The 26,483-nt window shown below is 42.8% G+C and overlaps 1 protein-coding gene across 1 annotated transcript in view; it reads left to right on the top strand.

Moving 5' to 3' along the window:
- Positions 1–1,499: 1,499 nt before the first annotated feature.
- CD2AP (CD2 associated protein) overlaps positions 1,500–26,483 on the top strand; it is a 75,152-nt gene continuing 50,168 nt past the window's right edge. The window contains exons 1-2 of the mRNA XM_084283297.1: positions 1,500–1,651; positions 23,047–23,207. Of these exons, the coding sequence (XP_084139423.1) occupies positions 1,648–1,651; positions 23,047–23,207 (165 nt within the window). The 5' untranslated portion in view covers positions 1,500–1,647. The remainder of the gene's footprint in view (positions 1,652–23,046; positions 23,208–26,483) is intronic.

The raw sequence follows: 26,483 nt of genomic DNA, 5'->3' as shown, positions 1-26,483 counted from the left end.
GCTGGGCTCTGAGTAAAATTCGGTTTTGTAGTCAAGCAGATAAGAGTATTCAGGGTGATCCAAAGGAAAAAGTGACCCTTAAATTATTTGGAAAGAGCTTCCAGAAAGAAGGTTACACAGAGCTTCTTCAACTCTGCAGAAGTGTACATTGCAAATATTTTATTTATCACCTCTTGTACAGTCACACTGAGCCTTGAGGCAGGTCTGAAAAAGTTAGAGATGGGATCAAATATGGGATCAAATTTACAATTCATCTTGTCCTTTATCCTTATTTAGCATGTAGTTCTTCAGAAGTGGAAAACAAACGTCCACCTAAAGAGAAGACAGATGAGGATAATTTGCCACCATGAAAGTTATTTTCTAAATTTTTGTTGGAATTGACTTCAGACTCTAAGGATGACAACACTGCAACTTCTTCAGGGAAAATCTCACAATGACTTGTACATTTCCGTTTCTGCCGTTGGAAGAAATGGAAGCACAGTCTGCATCAAAATAGGGTGAAAGAGATAAAACATCCTACTACGATATGGTACAGGCTTGTTTACACCCATATACTCCACATTGTGCTTCAGTACTCATCTGACTCACTTTCTACTTGTATGCCATGAGGAAGATGCTAAGCAAGGGCTGACTCCTGGAAATACTTGGCATTCTTTTTAGGCTAATTTTGGCACCAGCTTGGCTCCAAGGGCTCTCGAGCTGTTCACACAAGGATGTCTGTGGCAGGGAAGATGGAGAATATCAATTTCGGAGAGCCCTGCTGTGTTCTACTCCCTGATTTTCACCAAAACCACACCGTGTTTACTTGTCCTTTTGGCCTTGGGGTCACTGGTTTTTCTTTAAATCAGCTTAGCTCTAAGTAGTCGTTTTCACCCTTCCTGCACTTCCCGCAAAAAAAAAAAAAAGCACTAAACAGTGGCAGCCTGATGCCATCGTGAATACTTCTTTCTAGAAATACATCTTCCCTCCTTTCTACAAATACATCTTATTAAAACAAACCACCCTAAACCACTGCAAACCAATGTCCAATCCTACACACGCTCCAAGCTAAGAAAGGGGACTTTCACCCCCAAAAAGTGAGGAGCAGCCTGGGATGGGAGCGGGTGTACCCCCAGGGGGCTTGGAGGAAAGACCTCAGCCCTACGACCCCACAGCCTGCCCCTCGCTGTGTGTGTGGGTTGCCCAAAACCGCTGTTTTTTGGGGTAAGAACTGAAGGTGGTGGTGGGGGGTGCGGGGGGAGAGTCTGTGTGGAGGGGACGGCGGCGGTGACGTCACCCTGCCTGGCAACAGCGAGGAGGGCGGCGGTGACGTCACCCTGCCTGGCAACCGCAGCAAGCGTGGGGAGGAGATCTCGCGAGATTTGCCCCCCCCCCCCCGTCGCGGGTGGGAGGGGGTGAGGGGGGGGGCGGTGCCGCCGGTGGCGGAGCTCGCCTGAGGCGGGCAGCGGGGAAAGGGGGGGGGGGGAAGGCGGCGACGGGACGGGACGGGACGGGACGGGACGGGTCTGATTCGCCCCCCCCCGGCCCCGCAGCAGCCCCACAGCGCCCTCAGCGGCCCGCATGGAGCCGCAGTGCCCGGTTTGAGCGAGTACCGGCGGGACCCGCAGCCGCCGAGCCCCGCCGGGCGGGCGGGCGGGCGCGCGCAGCATGGGTGAGCGAGGCTGAGGGGGTAAGGGGAGGGGGGGGGGGACACGCAGCGGGTGCCTGCCCCGCTTTGTCTGGGGAGGTTTTGGGATTTACAACCCCCAAAAAAGGGGAGAGGAGCTCGCTGGAGATGGGTGAGGTGCAAACGTGTTGGGGCGGGGGGCGAGTGCCGGCGGAGAGGTGGGTTTGTGTGGGGCTGGGTCGGCGGCAGGTGGGAGAAGGAGCGGCTTTTGGGGTGTGTGGGGGGCTCTGAGGGAGTCCTGGGGGGGCCTTGAGGGGAGTAAGGGGGTCTTGAGGGGTCCTAAGGGGGTCCTGAGGGAACGGGGGTGTCTTGAGGCGTCTTAGGGGGGCTCTGAGGGGAACGGGGGGGTCCTGAGGGGAGTCTGGGGTCCGGGGGGCTCTGAGGGGAACGGGAGGGTTCTAGGGGGGATCTGAGGGGAGCAGGGGCTCCTGAGGGGACCCTGAGGGGAACGGGGGAGCCTCTGAGGGGAACAGGGGACCCTGAGGGGAATAGGAGGCCTCTGAGGGGAGCGAAGGGGCCCTGACGGGAGCCTGGGGTCCTGGCGGGTTCCTCAGGAGGACTCTGAGGGGAACGGGGGGCCCTGGGGAAATCATGAGGGAAATGGGGTTTCCTGAGATTTATGGGGGACTGTGGAGCCACAGAGTCCCGCATTGCCACCGGCTGCTCGGTGGAGGAAGCAGGCAAAGACTAAAAGCGGCTCTGGTCAAACCCAGCCCCTCCGAGGTGGTAGGGTTTTGTTGTTCTTTTTTCCCCCAGCTAGGTTTCAGCTTCACCCATTTTTCCACCAAGGTGTTCGTTTAAAAAAAACAACAAAGGTGCAGCTGCTTGAGATAGCTGTATTTTTATAATGTGCCAGATCAGGTTTGTGCTGGAAACAATCGGCTGCACTCGGCCGAACCCATAACTTAACAGTGTTTGCACAGGGACAAATGAAGGGGTGTTTTAAATGCTGCTCATCAGGCTCCTGTATTTTTATTCCGACACCCCCCAATTTCCATTGTGCATCATCTCTGTCTCGGTTACCCTCACTTATATGACGTTAATTGCTCACTGCACTGCCCTGTACGATTTTAGCCGCTGAATGTACTTGTGGGGGGTGTGCATGGTGGTAGCTTGCTTGTTTTGTGCCAGAGGCGTGTGTGTACGTTGGCTGCTGTGTGCAAGTCTGCTACATTGATGAGCACGGTTTAAGCTTTTTTAAGTGGAAGCAAAGTTGTTTTTGCGTAGCTTTTCTTTCTCCTCCTTATGTATAGAGGGGAAGAAATGCATGGCGTGCGAATCAAATGCGTGGTTAGTGAAGCGATACGCGCTCCTCCTGACTTGTGTTTCTTGGGATTATAAGGAAGTGATTTCATTTATTTTCTATTGCAAAGTAATTTGTATTGAAAGCATGCTTAAAATGAGGTCTGAAAATATAAAATGAGATCGGTATTGCAGGCTCTGACATAAGCAGAGCTTTAATAAATCACTTTTTCATGGTTCAGAATAGGTAGGAGTTATTATTTTGTACTTTCTGAGCTGCATTGTCATACTTGCAAGAAGTGTTTACATCAGTCATTGCAGCAGACAGCGCTGGCACTGCCTATAATATAAAGGTTTAGTATGCTAATTAAACGTTTTCAGCCCTGTGTAATGTTGCAATGTGAAATATCTGGGGGTTTCCATAGAGTAGGTCCGAATTATTAAAAGTATTAGTGTGCAGTTGGGAATATTGTCCAAGACTTTTAATAAAGGTCTTGGTCTGGTTTTCAGGCTATGATCACTGTTAAACCTTGTTTGATGTAGTTTTTTTTTCTTTACTCTTCCTTAAGTATGTCTTCTCTCTCTGTCTTTTCTGATTACAGTAGCGAGCACGTTATTACTGCTCCATAGGTGGCTGAATTGAGTGGGTCCATAAACTGTGTCAAGTATTGTTACTGCGTGGATTATTATAACCATAACAATTTGTGTGCCTGTGCAATTACGTTAGAAGTGCTTCTGCCAGAACGCTGGCAAATGTCTGCAAATGATTATAGCAGGATCCCAGAGCCTTTTAAATAGGGTTTTCTATCAAGGTCTAATCCTTTATTCAAAATATTCAGAATTTTCAATTCTTCTGACTGAAAAATGGGGAAGAATATACAGTAAAACATCTCCAAAAATTAGAGTGAAAAAAGACCTAACTTTAGTTGGCACTATGCTAGCTATATTTAGTGATGGCTTTGCGTTTATTCTGAGAAGCCATTATTTAATTACTTTATTACTGACGTCATGGTAGAGCTGGCTCTTGATAAGAGATTGTTTGTCTTTTATGCCAGCCTCTGAAGGAGGTTTTGTGTGTCAGGGATGGCTTGGAGGAAATCGTGGAGGTATTTGACAAATGCATGGTTTTCTAAGATTCATGGGGAACCAGAGGAGGAATATGATTCAGGGGAAACCAAAAGGTGAAGGACAGAAATACCAAGTGCCTTGAAACAGGGACTTTTATGTTCTTATAATGTTGGAAATGAATGTTGCAGGAGCATGTGAATGATGGCGAGGAGGAGGAAGTTATCGGTGGTGACAAACACAGACTCTGTAAAGCCACCGATGATGCCCTGTTATGTGATTACTCTGTCATTATAATTCTTTGCCTTCTGTACTGCATTAATTATGGGGATTTGATGTGTGGTTCTACAAATAGATGGAAAGTAGATGAATTTAAGGGAAAAATGTTCAGATGTTCTAGGGAAAGATCTTTTTATTGATTGAATGTTTGCTACCCATGGTTGACAACCATTTTAGAGGGAAGTAGAGTTGCATTATGACATCTTTCCTGTTTATTTCTATGGCTGGATAGCAGGTAATTTTCCTAATTATAGTTGAGAAATTATACGATTATATAATTTGGGCATTATCAAGGAGATTGAGCTGAATTTGCAGTGTACAAATAATTTCTGTGTCTCTTCACGACTAAGAATGAAATATTGTAGCAACAGTTGATACTCTACCGCAGTGATACATTGAAATTTCATGGACTTTTGCTACATGCAGTTTTACCCTTTTTTTCCTTTACTTCATTGGCAAAAATCAGTGCTGACAGATTTGTGGTTCCCAAGAGTTAATATATCTGAATTTGGTGCACTTCATCTTTGGAAAACTGTGTGTAATACTTAAAGAAGCTGGACACGCTTCTTCACTGCTAACAGAATGAGTACAAATATGAAACAGTTTCTGTAGACCAAATATATTTTAAATTTCATTGAGCATTAAACTTGCATGAGGTCTTTTGCTTTCTTTACCTTCCTATTGCAACAAAAAAAATCTAGGTCTTTTTTTTTTTTTTTAAGTAGACTGAATGCTTTTAATGTATTATCACAGGGACAGTGAGAGGTTGAATATTCACTAGCAGCATTACAAAAACTAATGAAACATTACTACAATGCTTGTTCTTGTAACTGGTGAAGATAAAAGAGGTATGAGTCCTTCAGTGAGTATTTTTACTGAGAAATGTGTCAGATGCAGTGTGCAGTTGAACTTTATTTACAGTAAGCTACTGAAGAATAAAATGACTTAATCAGAAGTCCAAGATATTGCTAAATGAAGCAGCTTGTCTGTATTACGGTTGTTGCTGCATGTAATGTTGACAGGCTGGCTGGCAATGTTGAGCAAAGTGCTTTCTTATCATTTTTTTTGTATTCTAGACAAAACTATAAGGGAAAATAAGGGAAAGAGGACCTCTGGAAGAGAAATGTCTAAGCTGCTACAGTCTGCTGCCCTGTGGCTGGAAGGAGTTGGTGGTTACAGGGTTTGTGTCATGGTGGAGGAGAAATGCCATGAAAGCCTGCTAGAGGCTGTTGGCTTGGCTCATGCCTGCTTCCCTCCATCCCCAAAAGAAAGAAAATGAAAGAGCTGATGCACTGTCTGTGGTAGGTTTATGAAAAGGATATGTAAAGCAGGTCAGCCGCAGGATCTTCTCCATTTTCTGGCATCACCCATTGCCTGGCTATTACTAATTTATGGACTTTCTCAAAGGTGTTGGCAAGCAATTGGTAACTTTGGGACTTTTTGAAAGGTGTTTGGAGTTTGACTGAATCTTGTAACCCATAGTGACAGACCATCAGGGACTTGTACAAGTGGGGCTGGGAGGAATGTGGCTCCTGCCCTCCACAGCTTCCTGCGGCAGTGAGAGTATTTAACATGAATGGGGTGTGTGTGTGTGAGGGAATGCTTCCTGTCTGTGTGCATTTTTCCCCTCTCTCCCCTAAAGCTGCTTTCTCAGCCTGAAGTCTCTGTATTTCTTAGAAATTGCAGATTGCTTGCTTGCTGACCTCCTTATAGTTACCTTGCAGGTTTGGTTTTGATCCCCTGGAGTTTGTCTTTCAGACTGAGAAATCTTCATGCCTTTATTTTCCTCCTGTGTGAGGAAACACACACATGCTGGTCATCTTTGTGTGTTTTTTTAATTTTAAATTTTAAGTTTTGATGCCACTTTAATCTTGTGAAGAGATGTTAGAGATGTTTTGTTCGAGACTAACTCCACACAGGGACGTAATTATATTTGCTTCCTCGGTTTTCTTTTGTTTTCCTAGCAGTTCTTAGTGTTTTGTTTCAGTTAGATAGCATCTTGCCTTTGAAGTCTCTTCACCTTTGCTGACCTCCTTGGCTCTGTTGTCTCCTTGTGTTAGCTTTTTAGTGTCTTTTGGCTGCATGCACACACAAAATACGTGGTTGGGTATGCCGTGCTGTCTGGGGCTAAGCTGGGTGATTGCTCCAGTCTGTCCCTGTCTGGCTGTTGGTGCTGAGCTCTTCTGTCAGTTCTATTTCCGCAGATACGCTATCACATGTGACTGCTTGCACAGTAGTTCTCTAACCCAGTTTCATAAAAGTGACTTGTTAGGAAAGAAGAGCAGTAGAAGTGCCTAAAGTGACTCAGGTCAACTTGACAGAAGTAGGTATGATGATCAAATGATTTTTTTTTTTTTTTTGCTAGTGGATCTGGAGTATAGCTATTTCTAGCAGAAAGCTGGTGGCTGAGAATGGCTGACCTGTAGCTAATAGAGGGTGTCTGATCTGTGTTTGCAACCTGGGCACTTAAAACACTGTCTGAGCTGTCTCTGTTCCTTTTTAAAGGATTTGAAATAGCCTCCTGTAGTGTAGTTAAATTATATTCAGCTTTTCCTTTCCTGTCTGTAAGCATTGATTTTTCTCTTCTACTCTAGGCTGTCAGACTGTGAGTGATCTGAAAAGTTCCACGTGCCCCACAAATGTTAACTTTGTGCCTTTGCAGTCTCCCTAGACACACAGTAATGAGAAATAGCTCTGTGCAACTTTGTCCCTGTGATGGGGTGAGCTTAAACCTGCTTCTGCATTGCCCTCAGCTTCTTGTCGCAAGGATTTTTAGCAGGGCTGAAGTACTAGAACTATCTGCTCGGTCACCTACTTTCTCGAGTGATTGCTTGCTCTGTTAAATAAAAGTGTACCATAATTTCAAAGCCAGCCTTGCTTTCAGCAGGATGTTCACCTAGGTGACCTCCGTAGGTTCCTGTCGGCCTAATTTTTTCTGTGATTCTTGGCATAAACTGTAATTTATTTGAATAATATTGTGGCGCCAGCACAAATATTTACTTTCTCTGACTAATAGTAACAACTATTTTGGGCTTGGATTTCATTTTATTGCTCCAGCCGTATGCACAATTGATTTCATATAAAGTCAGTATGAAATGTTGCTTTTTCAGGAAACCTGAATGACTAAAATAATGTATTGTAGCAGCATATCTGCATTTCCTGAAATAGCTAGGGCCTGTGACTGCCAAGTCCTAAATCAGACTGAAGGAAGCATCACAGTATGTGTCTTCCAAATGAGTTAAATCTTTCCACTTCTGGATAATAGACACTGAAGTAAATATCATGCAAGGTCACCTAGAATATTAAGTTAACTTTTCTTAAAGGAACATTTATTACCTATAATGCAATCAAGGTATAACAAGCTGTTAGGCAAGTTTGCTTTCAGTGCAATCATTTCAAATCTAATATTAATGTTGAAATATTAAAAAAAATCTCTGCAACCTGATATTTGAAAAATGATAAATATATTTTTTCTGTTGTTGCTAAAAATCTTTGGCTTGAGAATATTTAAAACCAGAATAAGGCATTTTGCTGTTTTTTCATGAGTTTGGACAGCACTGACTTGTGATGTTACAGGAGAAGCTTGCAGCTGGAGCTCTGTTGACTGGAGGACGAAGCAGGGATCTGTATGTTCATGTGTCGTGGTACCAAATAGCTTTGTGAACGTAGAACTTTGAGTTTAAATTTGACGTTATTTTTTAAGAAACTCAGAATCAATTTTATCACCTTTGTTGGTTCAACCAGATAAAATATACTTTTAAGTTATTGGAATAGCTTAAGCTCGTGCTATTTTCTGAACAGGACTGAAATCACCATGAATGTGATACCTTCTGATAGCAGAGAAATATGCAAATGGCTTTGGAATGAAGCGGCACTGAGCACTCTCTTTATTCTTTTTGTTGCTGCTTCTGCAGCAGCCACATCTCAGCAGCTGTAAATAGATTTTTTTTCTGGACTGGAATTATTATTATTTTAAATTAAGAAAGCAGTTTTTCCAGAGTTCCTGGAAATTTGCCTGACTTACCATCTAAAGAAGACTCTAAGTCATCAATTTTTACCTTTTGGAGAAAATTATTAAGTGGTCAGCCTTAGTCACATGTTTTTGACTGTATATGAAGCTTAAGCGTTTTAAACTGGTGCTGAAATTAAGTCTCACCCTTCACTTAGCTCCGGCCAGTGATCATTGTCCTCTTTCCTTGTTTATACAAGCTGAATCATCTGAAACTTCCCTGTCCTCCTGAAATAGCTTTCAGCTAGGCTGGCTCTGCAGGAACTGAGAGGAAGCTCATGGCTGCAAAAAAGAAAAAAAAAGAGATGGAAGCAAGAGGAAGGTGAGGTAGTTACTTAAAGCAGAGTCAGCTGGCGTTCATTTATAGCATTAGCTGAAATAAAGCCTGGTGGAAAGGATTCTTATAACTTCAGTTCAGTTGGATTTATTGGAAATGTATTGATATACCCTAATTTAGCCCATTTTTCTTTTTCCTAAGCTGCATTGTTTCTGCTTTTTTTTTTTTTTTTTTTTTTTTTCAGGAAAAATGCAAAAATAGAACAATGAGCAAACTTGTCAGAATGGTTTGAGTCATTCCCATGCAATGTGTTTTTTTGGGACCGGGGAGAGAAAAGTCTTCATCTTTGCTGCTCTGAGAAATGAAACCGCTGGTTTCATAAAGCTTTCACTCTTAGTAAAGGCAAATCACATCATTTAACTCTGAAGCTGTATCTCTAGTTGGGAAGGGCTTTGTTGTAGGGCTGACTGGCACGTAATTGGACTTGCTCTGAAAGTCATCCTGTGGGTACAGTTTCGTGCTGTGCCTCGTTGGAGATAACTCCAGGCTGCTGCCACAAAGGGCCGAAGCTTTGCGGTTACTCTCCCTGTCTTGCTTTTGGCTCTGGAGGTTATGAGGCCGTGGTGAGAGCTGATAAGCTGCCTGATGTGGGGGAAACTGCTCTGCCTGGTTTACCGCCCTGTCGGCAGGCCGAATGGCCTTGCTCCGACTGCGCAGTCATTACCTCCTGTGCGAGAGAGGGGGTGGGAATACATTTCAGGGGCCAGGGAAGGGAGAGAATCTCACCTTGTACAGTGTAGCCTGCGGTTACTTTGCACTCGATTCAAGCTGAAACATTTAATTTCTCCTCTGAGTCTATCTTAATCACTCTCCGTAATGTCCATGATCCAGCAAACTGATAATTTCATAGCTCTCTTGTACTTGATTTTAGAAGGCTATTCTAAAACTTCTTGTCATTTTCCTCTATCCATGTTAGCCATTTTTAAGCTATGCCCGTGTCTTTATCGACTTCATAATGGCTTTAAAGGGAAAATACTTCATAAACAACTGGAACTTGTTGTTGAGGTATTTTTTGTGTTTCTGTGGGTTTGGTTTTTGTTGTCCTCAGTAGTCTGTCTGTATTGAGAAGCAGCCTGAGTATGGCTTGTGAAAGTATACCTCTGTCCTTCTGTGTCTCCTCAGCTGGGCTGAACTCTCATTATTTGAACGTTTTCTGAACTCTCATTGTTTGAACATCCCCATTATTTGAATGCTTTTGTGGAAGTTGGCTTATTTAGCACTGTCAAAAATTGATAAATGTAATATTAACTACCTAAAACTTAAAACATGTGCAAACAGCAGTATAATTTATCTTACCAATATCTACCGATATCTTATCTATCAGTGAAGCTATTAACCACTAGAACAAGTTGCCAAGGGAAGTGCTGGATCCATCACTTCTAGACATGGTCATTCCCTGCCTGAGGACTTTATCAATGCTTTCTTTAATCTTCCCTTCTGGCAGATTTAGTGATCATGTGTCCCTGGGATGATCTAGTAGAAGAAACTGGCCAGAGCTGAATCCAACTGGAAGAGAACCAGCTGGCTGGTTTGGCAGCAAATTAAACCGGCACACCCTCCAACAGCGTGAGACCAGTGCAAGGGAAGAGGCAGTGGTGTGAGAAGTAGGGAGAGAAAGCATGCAGGGTCACTCTATCATCATCAGATATTGTTGGTCTAGTTGTAAGAGTCTATGCTCTCTAAAAAAATGGCTAAAGCAACTGTTCCTGAAAAGCAGACCCCCATCTGTTTGGTCTTGTAACTGGTTAAGTCTCTTGTTGGGGGATTTTAAAGTACAACTTCACAAATTTAGCTATACTTCCAAGCTGCCTGGGAGTGTCTGCAGCTTCAGATAATCATTGGGAGAGTGGGCCATGGACTGTTGGGAACTTCAGTGTCCCAGGCAAATTAGAGCTTTTCTGAAGTGAGGTAAAAATGGGATTCTGTTTGGAAATAAAAATGCTGTAGGGCGTAAGTACACATTAGGAAGAAGGTGAGTGTGTTAATCCCATACTGTCATAGTTATGGTAGATAAGGAGACAGCAGATCTTCTCCAAAAGTGTTTGCAAACAGCAGAATAAAGTATTTGTGTTAAGCATAAATTATAAACTACGCTCTTTTGCTCTCAAAAAGCAAATATGGTGCTTTATAGGCTTGAGCCAAATTACACGTGGTTCTGAAAATACACTGCCTCCTTCAGCACAGGGAGGGAGAGTCTGAAGTGGAAAGATCTTTCAATCTTAGTGCTGTATTTTTATGAAAGAAAATCATGAAATACATGGATATAATGTAAATGGCTTGTAATGTATGTATTAGAAGAAAACATGTCCCAGTAGGTAACTAGTAACAGGAAGACTTCGACTTGATGAATAGCAGGTGAAGTAAATCTATTTATAAAACACAAAATGTGCTGTCAGAGTAAGACAGCCTGCCATCTCCATGCAGCGAGAAGCCCATACTGATTTCCTACCTCGTGTCTTGCTGTATTGCAGTTCTACGTAGTGGCTGAAGTGGTAAATCCTGACCTAATTAAAAAAAAAAAAAAAGCTGAAGTTATATTGTTCATTGTCTCCACGTGTATTATTATTATTATTATTATTTATTGTCTGCATGTGTAATTGGGTCACCAGGGTTGTGCTCGGTAGTTATGAAACACGTGGGGACAGACTAAAGGGATTTCCTGTGGTTTTTGGAATCGGAACTGCTTCTTCAAGAGAATGTGGTGAGAAGAAGGGAGATGATGATAAGCTTTCTATGAACTTGTGCTCAGTACTCTCCTGACTGCAATGAGCACCATCCTGAGCCCCAGACAGTTTTTCATAACCTTCTGTAATGTCTCTGTTCCCTCCCTAAATTCCTTAAATACCTGCAGTTCTGTGTTACTATCAATTAGCTACGCAAGACACAGCACATGCTGTAGCTGTTTCCAGGCTGCATATTTGATGGTTAGCCAACCAGCAGGTTAAAGGAGTAGGAGTGTTAGGGTAGGGGGGGAAAAAAAAGGTATAGCACTTATTTTAAGACATTAATCTGACATGTCTCAACCAAACAGGTATACAAGGGGGAAAACTGGCTGACAGGCATGCTCATGTGAGCTTGATTTTCTCCAAGGTGTACAAGATGATATTCAAGTATGGAAAGCCTGGGGGCAGACCTAGCTTCTCCATTCTGAGTGCCTAGCAGAAGACTGGATATAATAACAGCAAGATGAAACTTGTGTTCCACAAAACACATCCTGTGGATACCTAGCAAGATTCTGTATTTATTTTCTAGTTCAATTTCATGTCTTCGTCACATTCTGGGGTTACTCCTCCTTTCTTGATCAGAGGTGAGGAGGAGGACCTGGGGGTATGGGCAGTCAGCCTCACCTCAGTCCTCGGCAAAGCAAGGGAGCAGACCCTCAGGAAAACTGCTTCAACGTACGCGAAGGGCAAGGAGGTGACAGGGCAGCCAGCGTGGATTTCCAGAGAACAACTGACTTAAACAGCGTGGTTCCTTTCTATGATAACCCAACCGGTTCTGTGGACAAGGGGAGAATGAGCTCTTATATACAGGCAAGGCTTTTGACATTGCTGCCCGTGGCATTTTGCCAAATGGAGGAGAAATAGTCTAGATGACTGCAAGGTGGGAGGGAGGCTGGGACCCAAGCCAACCAGTCAACAGTTCAAGGCCAAACTGGTAGCCGTTGACTTGGTGTTCCTCGGGCTGGTACGGGGCTGGTTATGATATCCACCTGCCCAGATGATAGGATGGTGTGTCCTCCCCGCACGCTGAGCAAGGAGGGGATGGTTGGTGTGCCCCGGGGGCACTGAGCCAACAGGAGCCTCCTGTAAGTCCTAGAAATGAGTGAAAGAGAAAATCCAGCACCAAGGGGTCAAAGGGAAAATCTGGGACTGGCCTTGCTGGCAGGTGGCTTTGACCGGGGAGTAGCTGGCAGTCCCTGCTGATAGTGCTTGGGGCGCTAAGGGACACCAGTTAGTGGTGGGACTTGGAGGTTCAAGTTGGTGCTTGGATGTCATGATCATAGAGGTCTTTTCCAACCTAGGATTCTATTACCTGGCATTTGCAAAGCTGTATCTAAAATACCATGTCCAGTTTTGGTCCCTGTTCTATTGAAATGCAAGAGGAATGCCAACACACTCATCTCAGAAAGGCACCTGGGTGTGATTGTGTTACCTCCGTCCTTTGAAGACTTTCAAGATTGAGCTGGGCAAAGCCTTGAGTGACTTGCTTGGACTCTGAGGTCTGCCTTGCTGTGACAAGTTTGGAGTTAGTGACTTCCAGGGGTCCTTTCAGACCTTTTTATTCCCCCTGTGATTCCCAATATTGCAAACCATGCTGACTTAAATCATAATCTTAATAAGATATGGTTAAATCCCTTCAAAATTCAAGTTACAAATGAGTGTTTAAATGACTTGATTTCCTGAATTTTAGAACCTAATTGAGCTAACGAAGCAACTTCATCTTTAAAAAATATCTGATTAGGGCTGTAGGGTGCCCTTGAGCGTTTGTGGTTTTGACTGGCTTTTGTAAAAATCCATTGCATAAGGATTTCTAACTGTGCTTTTCAATCAACAATTCAATTTTTATATTGACTGAAATGTCCGCGCTAGAAAGTAAATTAACTTCATTAATGCAATAATTAGTGTGGGCCATCCTGACAGTGTGAAGTCAGATAGGAGCACTTGCCTCTGTTCTAATGCTAAGCATATTTTGTGGTTTTTGAAAGATCCCAGTCTGGGACCACTCAGACTATTGCATCATTCCTGTTTTTAAAGCTGAAGAGAACACTTTGTGCATGCTCCGAATGATGCTTTTAAGTTTCCATAAGTTTATTTCAAAGCCAGCTTCTTGCCATGTTTGCAGAAACACAAATTGTCATTCTGAATGAGATATGTTCCAAGTTGTAGACTGTATATTAAAGCATTTTTGCATTTTTTTGGGGTAGAGTGAAAGAAGTTTTCTTTTGGTTTAAACCCAGAAAGCTTTCAGAGACTTTCTTGTTTTTGTCATTTATGCATTTGTAACCTGGAGCTCTGATCATTCTGGCCTTTTTGGCCAGAGGAGTCCTCACAACAGTCTGCAGGAGGAGCTGAAGCTTTTGTAGTATCATGGAGCCCTGATACAGAAGGAAGGAAACGTTTATGTAACAAATACAGATATTTTTTGGTAACTTTGTAAAAAGATTTCTAGCTAAGACAAGCAACTGAACTTTCACATGTATTTTTAAGTGCTAATTAACTATTTAGTGGAGGTTTGGAGGGAAAAATGCTAACAAACCTGGAAATGTGGCGTGACCCCTTTGCTGACCCTGTAGCGCTTCTGCTTATTTGGTGCTTAGGATTTGAACTAGATCCGAGTGAGATATGTTTATCTTCTTGCTCAGAGCTTCTTGGCAGTTTTTCTGTAGGCAGATTTTCTGTGACTCACCTTGGATGTTGAATGTTTTACTAAATAGATATTATAAAATTCAGGGAAGGGATAGAGGAAGAGGTGTAAGTCTATATACAGAACAGTATCTGAGTCATGGCTTGAGGATTTTTTTTTTTATTTCTCAGCACATTTCCCTGTGCCTTTTGAGATCCTTGGTTTTCTGTGCTTATCAGCTTAGCAGCAATTCTTCAGCTGTACTTGTGAAGACGTTTGCTGCCTTTCCTGCAGGTGTCACCTCTCTCATTTCCATGCTGCTTCCTTACAGCGAGCTCTACTCGGACACAGTGAAAGAAACAGCAGGTAACATAAAACATCACTTTCTGTTTAAAGTATTTTTTTTCCCAGGTAAAACACTTTGTGTGTTTTCATGTGATACCTGCAGTTAGTGCTGGTTTTCCTCTGATGCTTCCTGTCTCCTGTCTTCTCTTGACACATTCCTGTAATGAGGGGTGGGGAGAGCCTGGTAATTCTTGCTCAGAGAGCTTAAGGGAATTGAGAGGGAAACAAACATACAAAACTAAACTCTTATTTTTAAAACGTGTTTTATCTGCTCATACGCAGTGGTAGACACTTCAGAAGCTAAGGGAGAATAGAGTAGGAAAATGAGGCGTGCGGTGTTTGCATCTTTGGTGCTTTGGGGCAGGCTGCTAGGCAGGATTTCTGCTGCAGTGTTTGTATTTAATTTCCTTCACAAAGTTTCTTGCTAATTGTACTGGAGCCAGCTTGAGAAGCTGTCATTTGAGATTTACTGTTAGAATGCAAATGAACTTCTCGTTACCGTTTTCAGTAGTGCATTTTCCTAATTCCTTCAATATTTATGGTCTGTAAAAATAGATAGAATCTCTTGTTAAATATGTGTCAAGTCGTTTCTTGAAGAACCTACCATTGACTTACCAGACCTGTGCCAAATGCCAGGTGAATCCAGGGTGACTTAGATGGAGCAGCTCTGCACAGGCAGAACCAAGGCTCCTGGCTTTCAGCTGTCTCACAGGCAGACTGCTGGTTTTGTTTTCCTGCTTTTTAGGGAAGCTATTGCAGTAGCAGGATTACTGGTCTACACAGAAAGTGTTTCTGGTGGTGGTGCAGCATAGGGCAAGTTGCAGAGAGTAATGAAGACTATCAGACACTTGTGGGGGGTGTGGAAAGGAAAGAAGAAGAAAAAAGCAAAACTACTCAAATTTTGCTTTGTCACTGGCTTCAGCAGTGACTAGAGCTGTCTGGGAATCAGGTTGTCTAGAGATAATGACTGGGGTGTCAGTGGCATAGCACTGGGAATGTATTTTTGCGAGAAGTTGATTTGCATTCAGCTTGGCCAACTTCTGCAGAGTTGCACGTCTGTTGTAGAAGTAAAATTGGGAGTGTGAGAAACTTCGTTAAGGGCTCTGACAGATTGTGTGGGTCTCCTATCAGGATGTCTCTGAAAGAGGGTGTGATAAAGCCAGTTGCTGATACATACTTCTCTTTGTGTATATCTAACATTCAGGTAAAATCACAGTACAAAAATTTTCTGTGTTTACCGTTAAACGTTTTGGGACTCCATGCTTTAGAAAAAGAACAGAACAGCTTTTTAGTCTGGCTCTTTCCTTCCCCTCCTTTATTTTTATTTTTTGCCTTGAAGCTCGAAGTATTTAATCAAAATGGGAAGCTGACAGTAGCTGGACTGCTGATGCTGAGATTTGGGCAAATAAAGGCCCAGAGGCAATACTGGATAATGTGAGACTTGCACAGTATGATTGAAAGCTTTTTTTTTTTTTTTTTTACTCTTGTGTGTTTAGTTTGATTTATTTTCATCCTAAAAAAATAGAACAGCATAAAATACCCTTAGCAGTGAAACTCATTGGGTTTCTAACTGGTCTTGCAAACCACCTCATACATTCAGTGACTTCTGATAGTAAAAAGATGCTGTATACTTTAAGAATGATATGTTTTTTATGACATTTACCATGGTTTTTGATTGAAAGGACTTGATTTTTAAGTTCCTCTCTAAGTTAAAGACTTCTTAAAATCTGATAGAAGCAGGGATGGAGCTGGAAGACTGAGGTGTCCAGGCACTGAGCTGTGTGAACGGGAGCTCAGGCTGGGGCCGTGCTCTGTCTGAGCTCCTGCACTGGAGGATCTCCTGGGGCTTGTTGAGAATTTGGCCTGGCCCTGCAGCGTGGTGGCTGCGTGCTCGTCTAATGCTGCGCCGAACCTAATTAGCCTGCCCAGCTGCGGGCTGTGTTGGAGTGAGTAAAAAGGCTGTCTCTCCAAATGGAGCAGGCTCTGTCAGATGGCAGCAGGGTGTTTGTGGTGCTCCCAGAGTCTGGGTGGTTGTGGCTGAGCTGGTGTTATATGGAATCTGGTTGGATCCAACAGTATGTATTTATTTGTATGGAGGGGACCTGTGTTGCTGGAAAGCAGTATTTGTTTGTCTGGCATATAGGCTAATAAATGCTACAGATTTAGGTTATCTACCTAGGAAATAAGCCACAAATGCAATAATTATTTGACAGCTAATTGAGGTTCAGTTGTATATGCTTAAAAGAAAATGTATGCAGAGTGGCACAGATATCTTTCAATTCCATTGGCATGGTGTTTCTTATTATAAATTAATAAAGAATCCTGATAGCTGAGAGCACTTTGCTTTAAACAAAACTTGAAGTGAATATTTAAACATGAGGCCAGCATCACCTTGAACTGAATACCAGCTCCTCTGCCACATCCCTTCCTTGTGGTGGGTAGGTGTGGGTGAGGAGAGCTGCAGCAGCAGGAAGCAGCGTAGGGATGCTGATGGGGAACAAAGTGATGTGGCTGGGATAGCTCATCTGGGAGCAGGCACAGTTGGCAATGGCTCTGCGATGTGTCACCGGTACTTCTGAGGCTGTACACAAGGTGTCCAACTTCCTTCTGGGCTGGTTTGAAGGCAGAAGATCTTGCTCGTGATGCTTAGCACTGAGGTAGGTTGCGGTGACACAGCTGTTTTGCAAGTCCTTCATGTGGAGCGTGAATGCAGTGGCTGCACAGCTGAGCTTGCAGGAACCAGCTGTGGTTCCACGTGCCATTGCTTAAACCTGTTGGCTTCTTGAAGGCTGCCGTGAGCTGGCCTGGAAAGTGAGGGTCGGCTGCATGGTCTCTTAGCTAAATGTGCTCTTTCCGTGTTCAGTTCTTACCAGCTCGGAACCACATCCCTAGCGTAAGAGCTGGCAGGAATCCAGTGGCTTTGCTCACTTATGCATTATGCTGAGGTGTGGTTTCAGGGCAGCTTTTGGCAATGTGTGAAGCAGTAAGCAGGGAGGGGCAAGAAAAGTGGACCTGTAGGGGAAAACCCCTGGTTTTAGGGACCTGCATGCTTTCAACACCTCCATATCATCCTGGTTTCGGTCTCACCCTGTGGATTTAGTGCTTATTAGTGATTAAAGTTCAATGAGGCTACTCCTGTGATGCCTGTCTCTAATTTAAGTTTCAGTGTGAAGACATCTGAGTTGCTTGCTGTGAGCTGAAGCATGGTCAGTGAAGGGGTTGGAATTTCGCTGAGAAGCATGCCCCTGATCTGGACATGGCAATGATGTAGACATGGATCTAAGTTGGCTGTGATGCAGTCTTGCTCCTCTGAGCCTGCAGTGAGCCATCTTAGGGAGATTAACTTGTGGAAAGTTGGGAGTCTTTGCTTGGGCTGTTTACTTCTGCTAAATCAGATAAAGAAATAAATAAGTACTGATTTCAGCACTAAGCAGGAGGAAAGGACCATGTGGATGAGCATGGAAGACGATGGGATCACAGCATCCATGCATTCAGATGCCTTGAAAGCACAACTTTGCAGTTTTCTCTCTTTCCATGAACGGGCACCATGAGAAGGAAAGAAGGAAGTTCTGTGTTTCCATCTCTCCAAGCTTCAGTCTGCCTGGGCTTCTCATGCTGATGCTTATTGGAGCATAAAAGGAAAGGAAGTACCTGCCTCCTTGCACATGATCCGTGGGCAGAGACATCTCCCTGACAGTGGGAAACTTGGGCTGCTTACCTACTCAGCGTGAGGAACACTGAACCCATGTCTGTACCCCAAGAGGATACTTTAACCTTTGGGGAACTGGTTATCGTGGTCTTTTAGGGTCACTGTGTAAAGAGGAGAGTGAATCATGGGGGCAGATTCAGAGCACAGAAGAGGGAGCCTGGCTATAGCATGGGGAGGATTTGGGCTGGGGCTCTCCAAAGCCAGGTGCTCACTTTGTAAATGTCTTACCGGGAGAGCTTTGTTGGACAAAATTCATAGAGTTTTGAAAGCAGGGGCTAGAACTTCATGGGCGATGGAGAGTCTGCCGGGTTTCTTTATTTGAGCATATGGGTAGTCGTGTGACTCAAGTCAGCGTGACAGTGAGTTATGTGATTCTGGGGTAGGGAAAAACACTCTTAGAGCACTGCTTGTGTTCAGTGTTTATGGGTGGGTTTTCAGTGTTCAGCATCTGAAGAGCTTTTTTTGTAAAGCTTTGTCTTTGGTGGCTGATTGTATGCTATGTTATTACTATACTTGTTTCCTAGACCCTTCACCAGCTTTGTATTTTTTTGTTTGGACACAGAGGTCTTCAACTCATTGTAGTCACCTTAGAAACTGTAGGAATGCTTCTGAGGAAAAGCAGCTGTAAAGGAACGTTCTCCTTCAGATTAACACCTGATTTTGAGATAGTTGTGAAGAAATGTGGGATAGTAAAAGGGTTTATCTTTGGTCTGCAGCATAAGCTTTGTCTGTTATAGAAGTGAGTACCTTTGTAACTTTGTGTGTATGTATTCGTAGTTTATTAGAGACTAAACTTTGTTTTCTGAGACTGTTTTCTGAGATAAACAGCACTATCCTGACTTATACAGCTAACAAGGTTGATTTCAAGCTTCTAGCAACTCTCTGTTCTGCCTTAACTGCAGCTTGGCAAGGCTCTTCTGGAGGCCAGACAACTTTCCAGGCTCGAGGTTCCAATAAATGACTTTTCAGCTGAACTGACCTAAACTCTGCCTGAGGAGACCTCGATGGAGCGTGGCACAAAACTCGAGTTCTCCTTGCAGCTCAATGCTGGGTTTGCCCCTCTAGGCCTGCAGCAGCTTTCAGCAAGGCTTCCTGAATAGCTCAGGACGATTTCAGTTATCCTACCAATGTTGCTGTTGTTTTATCAGCTATTATGTGTTTTGCAAGGGATTTGCTTTGTCTGGTTTCTGTCATCTTCTGGCTACTACAGAAAAGTCTCCAAATTCTGACGGTACTGTAATATCCTAAACAAAGGACCAGGAATGTGAAAACGTGCTTTTTGCTGGGTGTGTGGGACTCTTGGCTATTTCTAATCAAGACACAGACAGACTCAAATGTCAGTGTATTTTTCAGTCTTTCCCATTATTTATTTGTTGATATTTGTAGGTTCCCAGAGGGACCTATGCTGTAGGCTCCTGGAACAGGTGACTCCAGGAAGAGCCTGTGCAGCTGAAGGCTCCCTTTGTTTAGAAGCAGTGAAGATGGGCGTTAAGCGGTTGTGCTTATCAGGAGGCTTGCCTTCTGCCATGTCCTGGTGCCAGCAGAGGAGAACTGGTTGTGTAAGTTTTAGAGAAGTGAAGGGGTCACCTGTGCCAGCAGAATTGGGATGCTTTGTTTGGGTAATGCCGCTGTGCTGGCCAGTAATGCTCACTATTTTATCCAAAAGGCAGTGCTGTTAAACAGGACGCTTTTCTCCTCTGCCACAGGGAAATCATGCAGTCGATTGTTGATGGGGCTGACTGGCTTTGAGATATGTGGTCTGTTCTATTAGCAAGCTGTCATCTTACTGGAAATGAAGACCTGAACAGACAAGTCCCACAAAGCCTGCTATAACCACATTTCCCCAAAAGATGTCCAATTGATTATATTTTTTAACTTAGCACCGTTGGTTTAAATTTGAGCCCAACTCAGGTCAAACCCCTCAATGGTCTCTGAGAAAGTTCTGCAGTGACATTGAAGGCTGTCATGGTTGGCTGTCATGGTTGGATGACCGAAAGCTGCCAACAGAGGTGAAACTTGAGTCGACCACAGAATGGTTGAGGCTGGAAGGCACCTCTGGCTGTCTGGTCCAGCTCACACCTGCTCAGCTTCAGCACACGGCCACATCCAGCTGGGCCCTTAGCACCTCCAAAGAGACACTACTGCTTCCCAGAGAGGTTGATCACCCCCATGGCAGGTGGCGTGTGTGTATTTATAGGTTTAAAGGGAATTTGTTTGGCTTCAGGTGGTGCCCGTTGCCTCTTGTTCCTTTGAAAGAATGTTGTCTCCCTTCTTGGGGAGCTTTGGTCCTGCTGGATGTGCAAGGAAAGTGTTTTAGACCTCACCGTGTTCATGCTGCAGCTTGAGAAGACGATTTTGAATCTAAGAGTTGGTCACTGTGGACTCAACTACAAATCATGGATTTGAGTTGAGTTTGAAATTGAGAAAGCTGTGTAAAAAGCAAAAGGAAGGCAGGATAGGTATTTTTGGTGGTTTATAGAGATATTCTGCTCATTGGCACTTTTTGATATTTTTTTTGAAAGCTTTGACCAGCTTCTATTACTACACTTGTTGCTGACACTTTCAGTATCAAGTCTATTCTTGAGTAAAGCTTTTAAATTTTAGAAATTAATTTTGAATTAATTTTTTTAAAGCTTTTAAAAAGCTCTCAAGCGCAGTGTTTGAAATAGGAGTACATTCCATAGGCTGATACAACTCCTCATTATTCTAAGGAGCTGTGACTTCTTAAAACATTTTCTGTCACTACTGAGCAGTGTTTTGCTTGGGAAAATAGAATAATTCCAAGAGCTTTCAGCAGACTATGTCTTTCAGTAACTGGACTCTTTTGGCAGTAGAAGGTTTTTCTGCCCACTGTGCTGCAGACTGAACCACCTGAACAGTTCACCTAATGCTACTTGCTAATGTTGAAAAGCAAAACTGGTAAATCTTCCCGATGAAGACTAAGCAGTAAAGAGATTCGTAACTTGTTCCTGTTACTGTGTCATCACTTGAAAAATACATGGGATGAAACTGTCTTGACATTCTTCATGTCATCCCTCCTACTTAACCAGGCAGGGGAATAGAATTTAGATCTGACTTGTCTACGTATGAGAAAGAGGATGGCATTAAATATCATTGACAAATACAAGAGGAAATTCAACATGTAAATTCCAAGAATAAAAAACTGCTATTTGTGTTTGCTGCAATTTTGCTTTGGAACTCCTGGATGATGACTGGGAGGTTCTCAAGATCCAACTTCAGCTGTTGGCACGACAGTGTCCATGTTTTACAGTCTGGGGAGGTGACCAAAATGAATGTGCTGTGTATTTCAAGAGCAAATACAGAAAATTCCCCCAAGGAAATAAGAGGCTTTCAAAAGAATTAGTTCACATTGACATAGTGTGTCTATGATTTCCTTCTTCAGACTCTCCTGGGGAAAAAGGACCATGTGCTTGGCAGGTCGAGTCGCAGACAGTGATGTTGTATGCAGTTACAATGCCTGACTTTGTGTTCTGATCCATTTTGCATATTTAACTTTGCAAACTCCTATATTGTGTATTTTGAGATATAATACCTGCTGATGTGCTTCAGAATAGAGTTTGTCCCAAGACAAATACAAAACACAGCTATTTCTTACATTTTTATCTATTTTGGTTTCCCCAGTGGCTGAGTTGAGTTGGTTGGAAGGTGACGTTATTTCCAAACTGCAGGTGATGAATAGCTATTGTCTTTATGATCCATGATTTATTTGCAGCTGTCTCCTTTGTTAGTTGGTGTGTTCAGAACAGTTTGCCAGACAGATCATCCTAGCTTCTCGTGGATTTGTGATACAATCCTGTAGTTTTGATTTTTACCAGGCTGGTTTTCTGACTTCATCTGTAGGCAGCAGAGGGACAAAGGCTGCGTTTCAAAACATGCAGCAGCGCTCTTGATAAAAGCTGCCCATGGATAAGAACTGTGCATTAATTTAATGGATTTAATGGAGCTGGAAGTTCAATGCTGGGGTGGGGATGGGACACATGACATGACTTTTGCCAATTTGATTCCTTAATTGTGGAGTAATTCTTGTATATTATCATGCATTGATAAAATAAGGGCTAATCTGGGTTTAAAAAAAAAAAAAAGGACAAAAAAAACCACCCTCTACAGCTGTTCAAGATTTATCTTTTCAACACTCCTGTGGTCTTGTCTTTGCATGTGTACGTTGTGATCTGCAGATTAGAGGGAGGTTTTGGTGAGCGTAGTGTTATGTCTTGTAGCACCTGATTGTCCTTGCTGGATTTGTGAGAGGGAAAATTATTTGATTACTGCAGGTTTGTGGAAAGTCCTGGCATAAACAGAATTTCTTGATGAACAAATGAGCTCGTATTGCCAAACAAGCCTTCAGCTGCCAGTAAGCAACTCCAGTGGATCTTGTGCAACAGATGGACAAGTACATAAATATAATGCTAGGCTCCTCTGAGTAAACTTAATTATGTCAAAATTAGAGCTTGCTTGCTTATTCATCTTTTGTACAAAACCAGATGATTCTGAAGGAGGGTGTCTCTTAAATATCTCTGCATATTAAGTTGTTTGGTGCTGTCAGTCGTGCTCTTTCTGGTTTGCTTGTATTAAATTTCTCGGCTCAAACTTGCAAAAGTATTGAATCTTTTTCTTTTGTAGGCGTAATAGCAGATATAAGCATGAAAATTAAGAAAGCATTGCCATACTGCACAATTTGAAACCTTCTGTTTGACCCCCAAATATGCATTGAATAACAAATGCCTTCCCTGTGGGCAGTGGTTCATGGTTGCGAAGTCTTAGGCTGGGACTTGAATTTTGGACAGCTCCCCCCCCAGCCCCTTTTACCACATGTGCACACAAAAAAAACCCAACCTACCGCCACCAAAATATGCCATATTCCTGGTTTTCCTTGAATAAGTGACGCTTCTATTTTTCCTTTCCAAAATGTATGGGGACACTACAACTCTCAAACAAGCATTTGTTGTTAGGTCTGCCTTTTTGTTCATGCATAGCTTTAACGTTTCATTTCTGAGTTGCACTCACTGTTGTTTTTTTTTTTCCTTCAGTGGACTATATCGTGGAGTATGACTATGACGCAGTGCATGACGACGAGTTAACGATTCAAGTTGGGGAAATAATCAGGAATGTGAAAAAACTGGAAGAAGAAGGATGGCTAGAAGGGGAGCTAAATGGCAAGAGGGGCATGTTCCCTGACAACTTTGTGAAGGTGAGTTTTCTGCATTGACTTGTTTCTGCTGTGATCATACAGCAGCCTACTTATTACCGAAATGTTAGGAGTTACATACCAGTTATATTTATAATGAGATGAATTTTTAATTGGAAGACCTTTCAGCAGATTAAAAATTTTTGGAATGTTTTTGAAAGTTTGTTTTTTTTTTTCTTCTTGGTAACTTCTACTTTTGTTCTTGCTCACTTCAGCATTGGTCTGTGCCCTTGCACTGTGTATCTTGTCTCCTTGCTACTGCTCAGTGCATTAACAGTTGCCTGCAGTGCTGGTGACCTGCTTTAGTGATACAGATTGACTTTAAAATCAAAATTACCCCTACGGAAGACATCAGGTCAAGAGAGACTTGGGAAATTAGGGTCATGGCCCAGTCAGCTCAGCTGTAATGAAAAACTGCATCCTCAGGCTGTGGTTATGTGGATGCTTCAGCCTGGATTACAAGCAGTTCTGTTTGAAGGACACTCCTGCGCTTGCTACCCTGAACTCCCTCCTTCTGGTACTGCCTTTTTGTGGCTGTGCAAAGGGTGAGGGCAAAGATGGGTCCTGCTAAAGGGTAACTGAAACTGTGAAATCATACAACTTTTTGCATTTACTGTGTGTGTGTCCTGGTTTTCACTGAAATTCTTGTTTGCAGACGTGTTTTCTGTTTTCTCTGGAAGTTTTCTAAACCTGTTACTGAGTATGCAGCTATCTATTAATCAGTTACAATGAAGAAACCTGCAGAGAATCGAGGTGTGCTGTTCCATGTGTCACGTCTGAAACTTAGCATCTGGCAGCTCAGCAAACTCTTTCTTAACTACTCACCTGTTACTGAGGTGTTATATACTTCGCTTCCTTATGCTTTCTTCTCCCTTTGAATAACTTTCACAGATTCCGAGGTGTAACTTCAATACCATAAAATATAATCAAAGAGAATTTAGGTATTCCTGTCTTTCTGAAATGAAATTATTATTTGCAAAACAGGAATTCTCTAATATATCTTATTAACTGTGATATTTTCATGTTAAACCATAAGAGGGAATTTGTCCAGTGTTATAGACACTTTACACTTGCTTACGTTAAATTTGACAATACTTCTGTTTGACTTTATGAAAAAGTGAAGTCATTCCTTTTTATATATTGCTGAATGATTTAGATATCTATCTTTTAGTACTGGTGGAAATAATCCAGTTGCTTCTTAGTGAAGGCCTGCTACCAAGGAAAAGTTTGTAAGATTGCCTTGCACTTGTCTAATATGTTTAACCGATCTGTAGTTCAGTGCAAAAATCCATTTCAGGTTTAGGGTCCTTTATTAATAGTAACTTAAGGTAAAATCAGGCATTGTTTTGATGATTATTGTACTGATTTGTCTAGCACTTTAGTGCCACGTAGCAAGAAGGTGTCAGACACAGTGGTTCTCCAGATCATGGGTCACCAAAATCATCTTTTCACTGAACAGTACAGAGGGGTCAGAACTGGCCTGTTGGTACATTAAAAACTAATTTTTTTTTTTTGATATTGTTTTGCCTGTCTGCAGCCGCAGACCTGTTTACCAACTTTGATTTAAATTGCTTTCATCTTTTTGCATCTCAGCTCCAATTACTTGTGATTGTACAGCTGTTCACCATGTGTATGGTGTGGTTGGATACTCTGGGTTACAGGACCTGTTTCCTGGAAAGCAGAAGAATTTGGAGAACTGAAAAGGAAACTGTAGAAGAAAACCCTCTTTGGTTTAATATTTGGTGAATGACAATGGGGACAAGTTGATTGAGGAGTACAGTTATGAGGTTGATTTCATGATTAAATTTTTTTGTAAAGACTTTATGCACAGGCTGAAAAACCTGTCTTGCATTGATTAGATGATGGGAAAGCATAAAAATAAGTATTAAGTCTTTTTTTTTTCATTTCCCTTTTGATTATAGTTCCTTCTTAAAAATGTAAGCTTAATGTACAGGTAGTGGTAGTTTGAGAGAGAACTTTGTTGGTGCAGAAAGGCTTTTTTTTTTCTCCATCCTCTCTTCACCTCAGCTTCCTCAGACTGCGTTTGCTGGTGCTGTAGGCTGCTGATATTGCAATACCTGTGAAATGCTATCGTGACCAGACCACTACAAACATCAGGCCTAAAAACTAGACTTGAATGATCCAGCTTGACAGCTTGGGCTGGTGTGACACATTAAGGGGTTGATGAACTGCAGGAGGGAGGTGGAAATAAGCTGAAGCAGCACTGTACTTTGGCCTCACGAACAAGGAAGGTCCTTTGAGAAATGAGTTTGCTCATTTGCCACCTCACCCATCAGCTGTTCAAACTCTAAATGAGGTGGTGGCTTGTGTGTCTTCTGGGCTTCCTATAGAAAGGGGTGTGTTACTGCACTGAGCAGGAACACCCTGCATCTCCTGCAAGAGCCAGACCCTCTTGGCAGTGGAGAGGTGTAAGAAGTTGGTGTGGGGTAATGACAAGAGGGATGCTGGAGAGGGCCAAATGTTGCTCATGAACTCATTGCCTGTGTGAAAGGGAGAGGAGAGTGAAGCTGTGAGTGATGCAGTGAGCGGGAAACAGCAGGAAGGAAGCCAGGCTAGGAGGACTGGGGGACCTGGGATCCACCTGGTGCAGGTGCCCAAGTGTCTTTCATTCTGTGTGGGGAAGAGAGAGCATGGGGTGGATCAATCACGTCAGGTCAGTGGAAAGCACAACTGGAGGGAACAGATCAGTGTGGACAAGACTAAGATTTACATCAAGTTTTGCACATTTTAATGTGAGATTCTGGGACTCTGAACTTGAATTTTTATTCATTTCAGAAAGGATCTCTATATTTTCCTGCCATTCATTAGGTAGGGATTTGGTGTGAACTCATTATATGCCTAATTTATTGTGCTTTTGTGTAATATCTATGTATGTCTATTCTGATTTGTTAAGAATTCAATTGGAGCCAGTGTATAACCTCTCCATGCAGAATTTGGGTGTTAATCTCTGCTCACATGAATAAGACTAGCATTTGAAGTTGAAAGTGCGTGTGTTATCAACTAGATCTGCCTGGCCTTGTCCCATATAAAATATTTTAAAACGTAATAAATAAATACATGACAGTTTAAATTATGCAAAAGTGGATGCACAATCTTTGATTTCAAATCCTAGATGTTTTTTGGGAAGGTAAGTTAGCTCTTTAAAATAAGCCTTGGATTTTTGTCAGACAGCTGCAAGAGTGTTGAGGGGGGAAAGCGGTAACTCAGCTCATTTGGTTTTTGCTGGTTTTGCTTTTTTCTTCTTAATTGTGTCTGACT

This window comes from Netta rufina (genome assembly GCF_964035555.1).
Source record: "Netta rufina genome assembly, chromosome: 3".
Classification (NCBI taxonomy): domain Eukaryota; kingdom Metazoa; phylum Chordata; class Aves; order Anseriformes; family Anatidae; genus Netta; species Netta rufina.
This window is presented reverse-complemented; position numbering and strand designations above follow the sequence as displayed.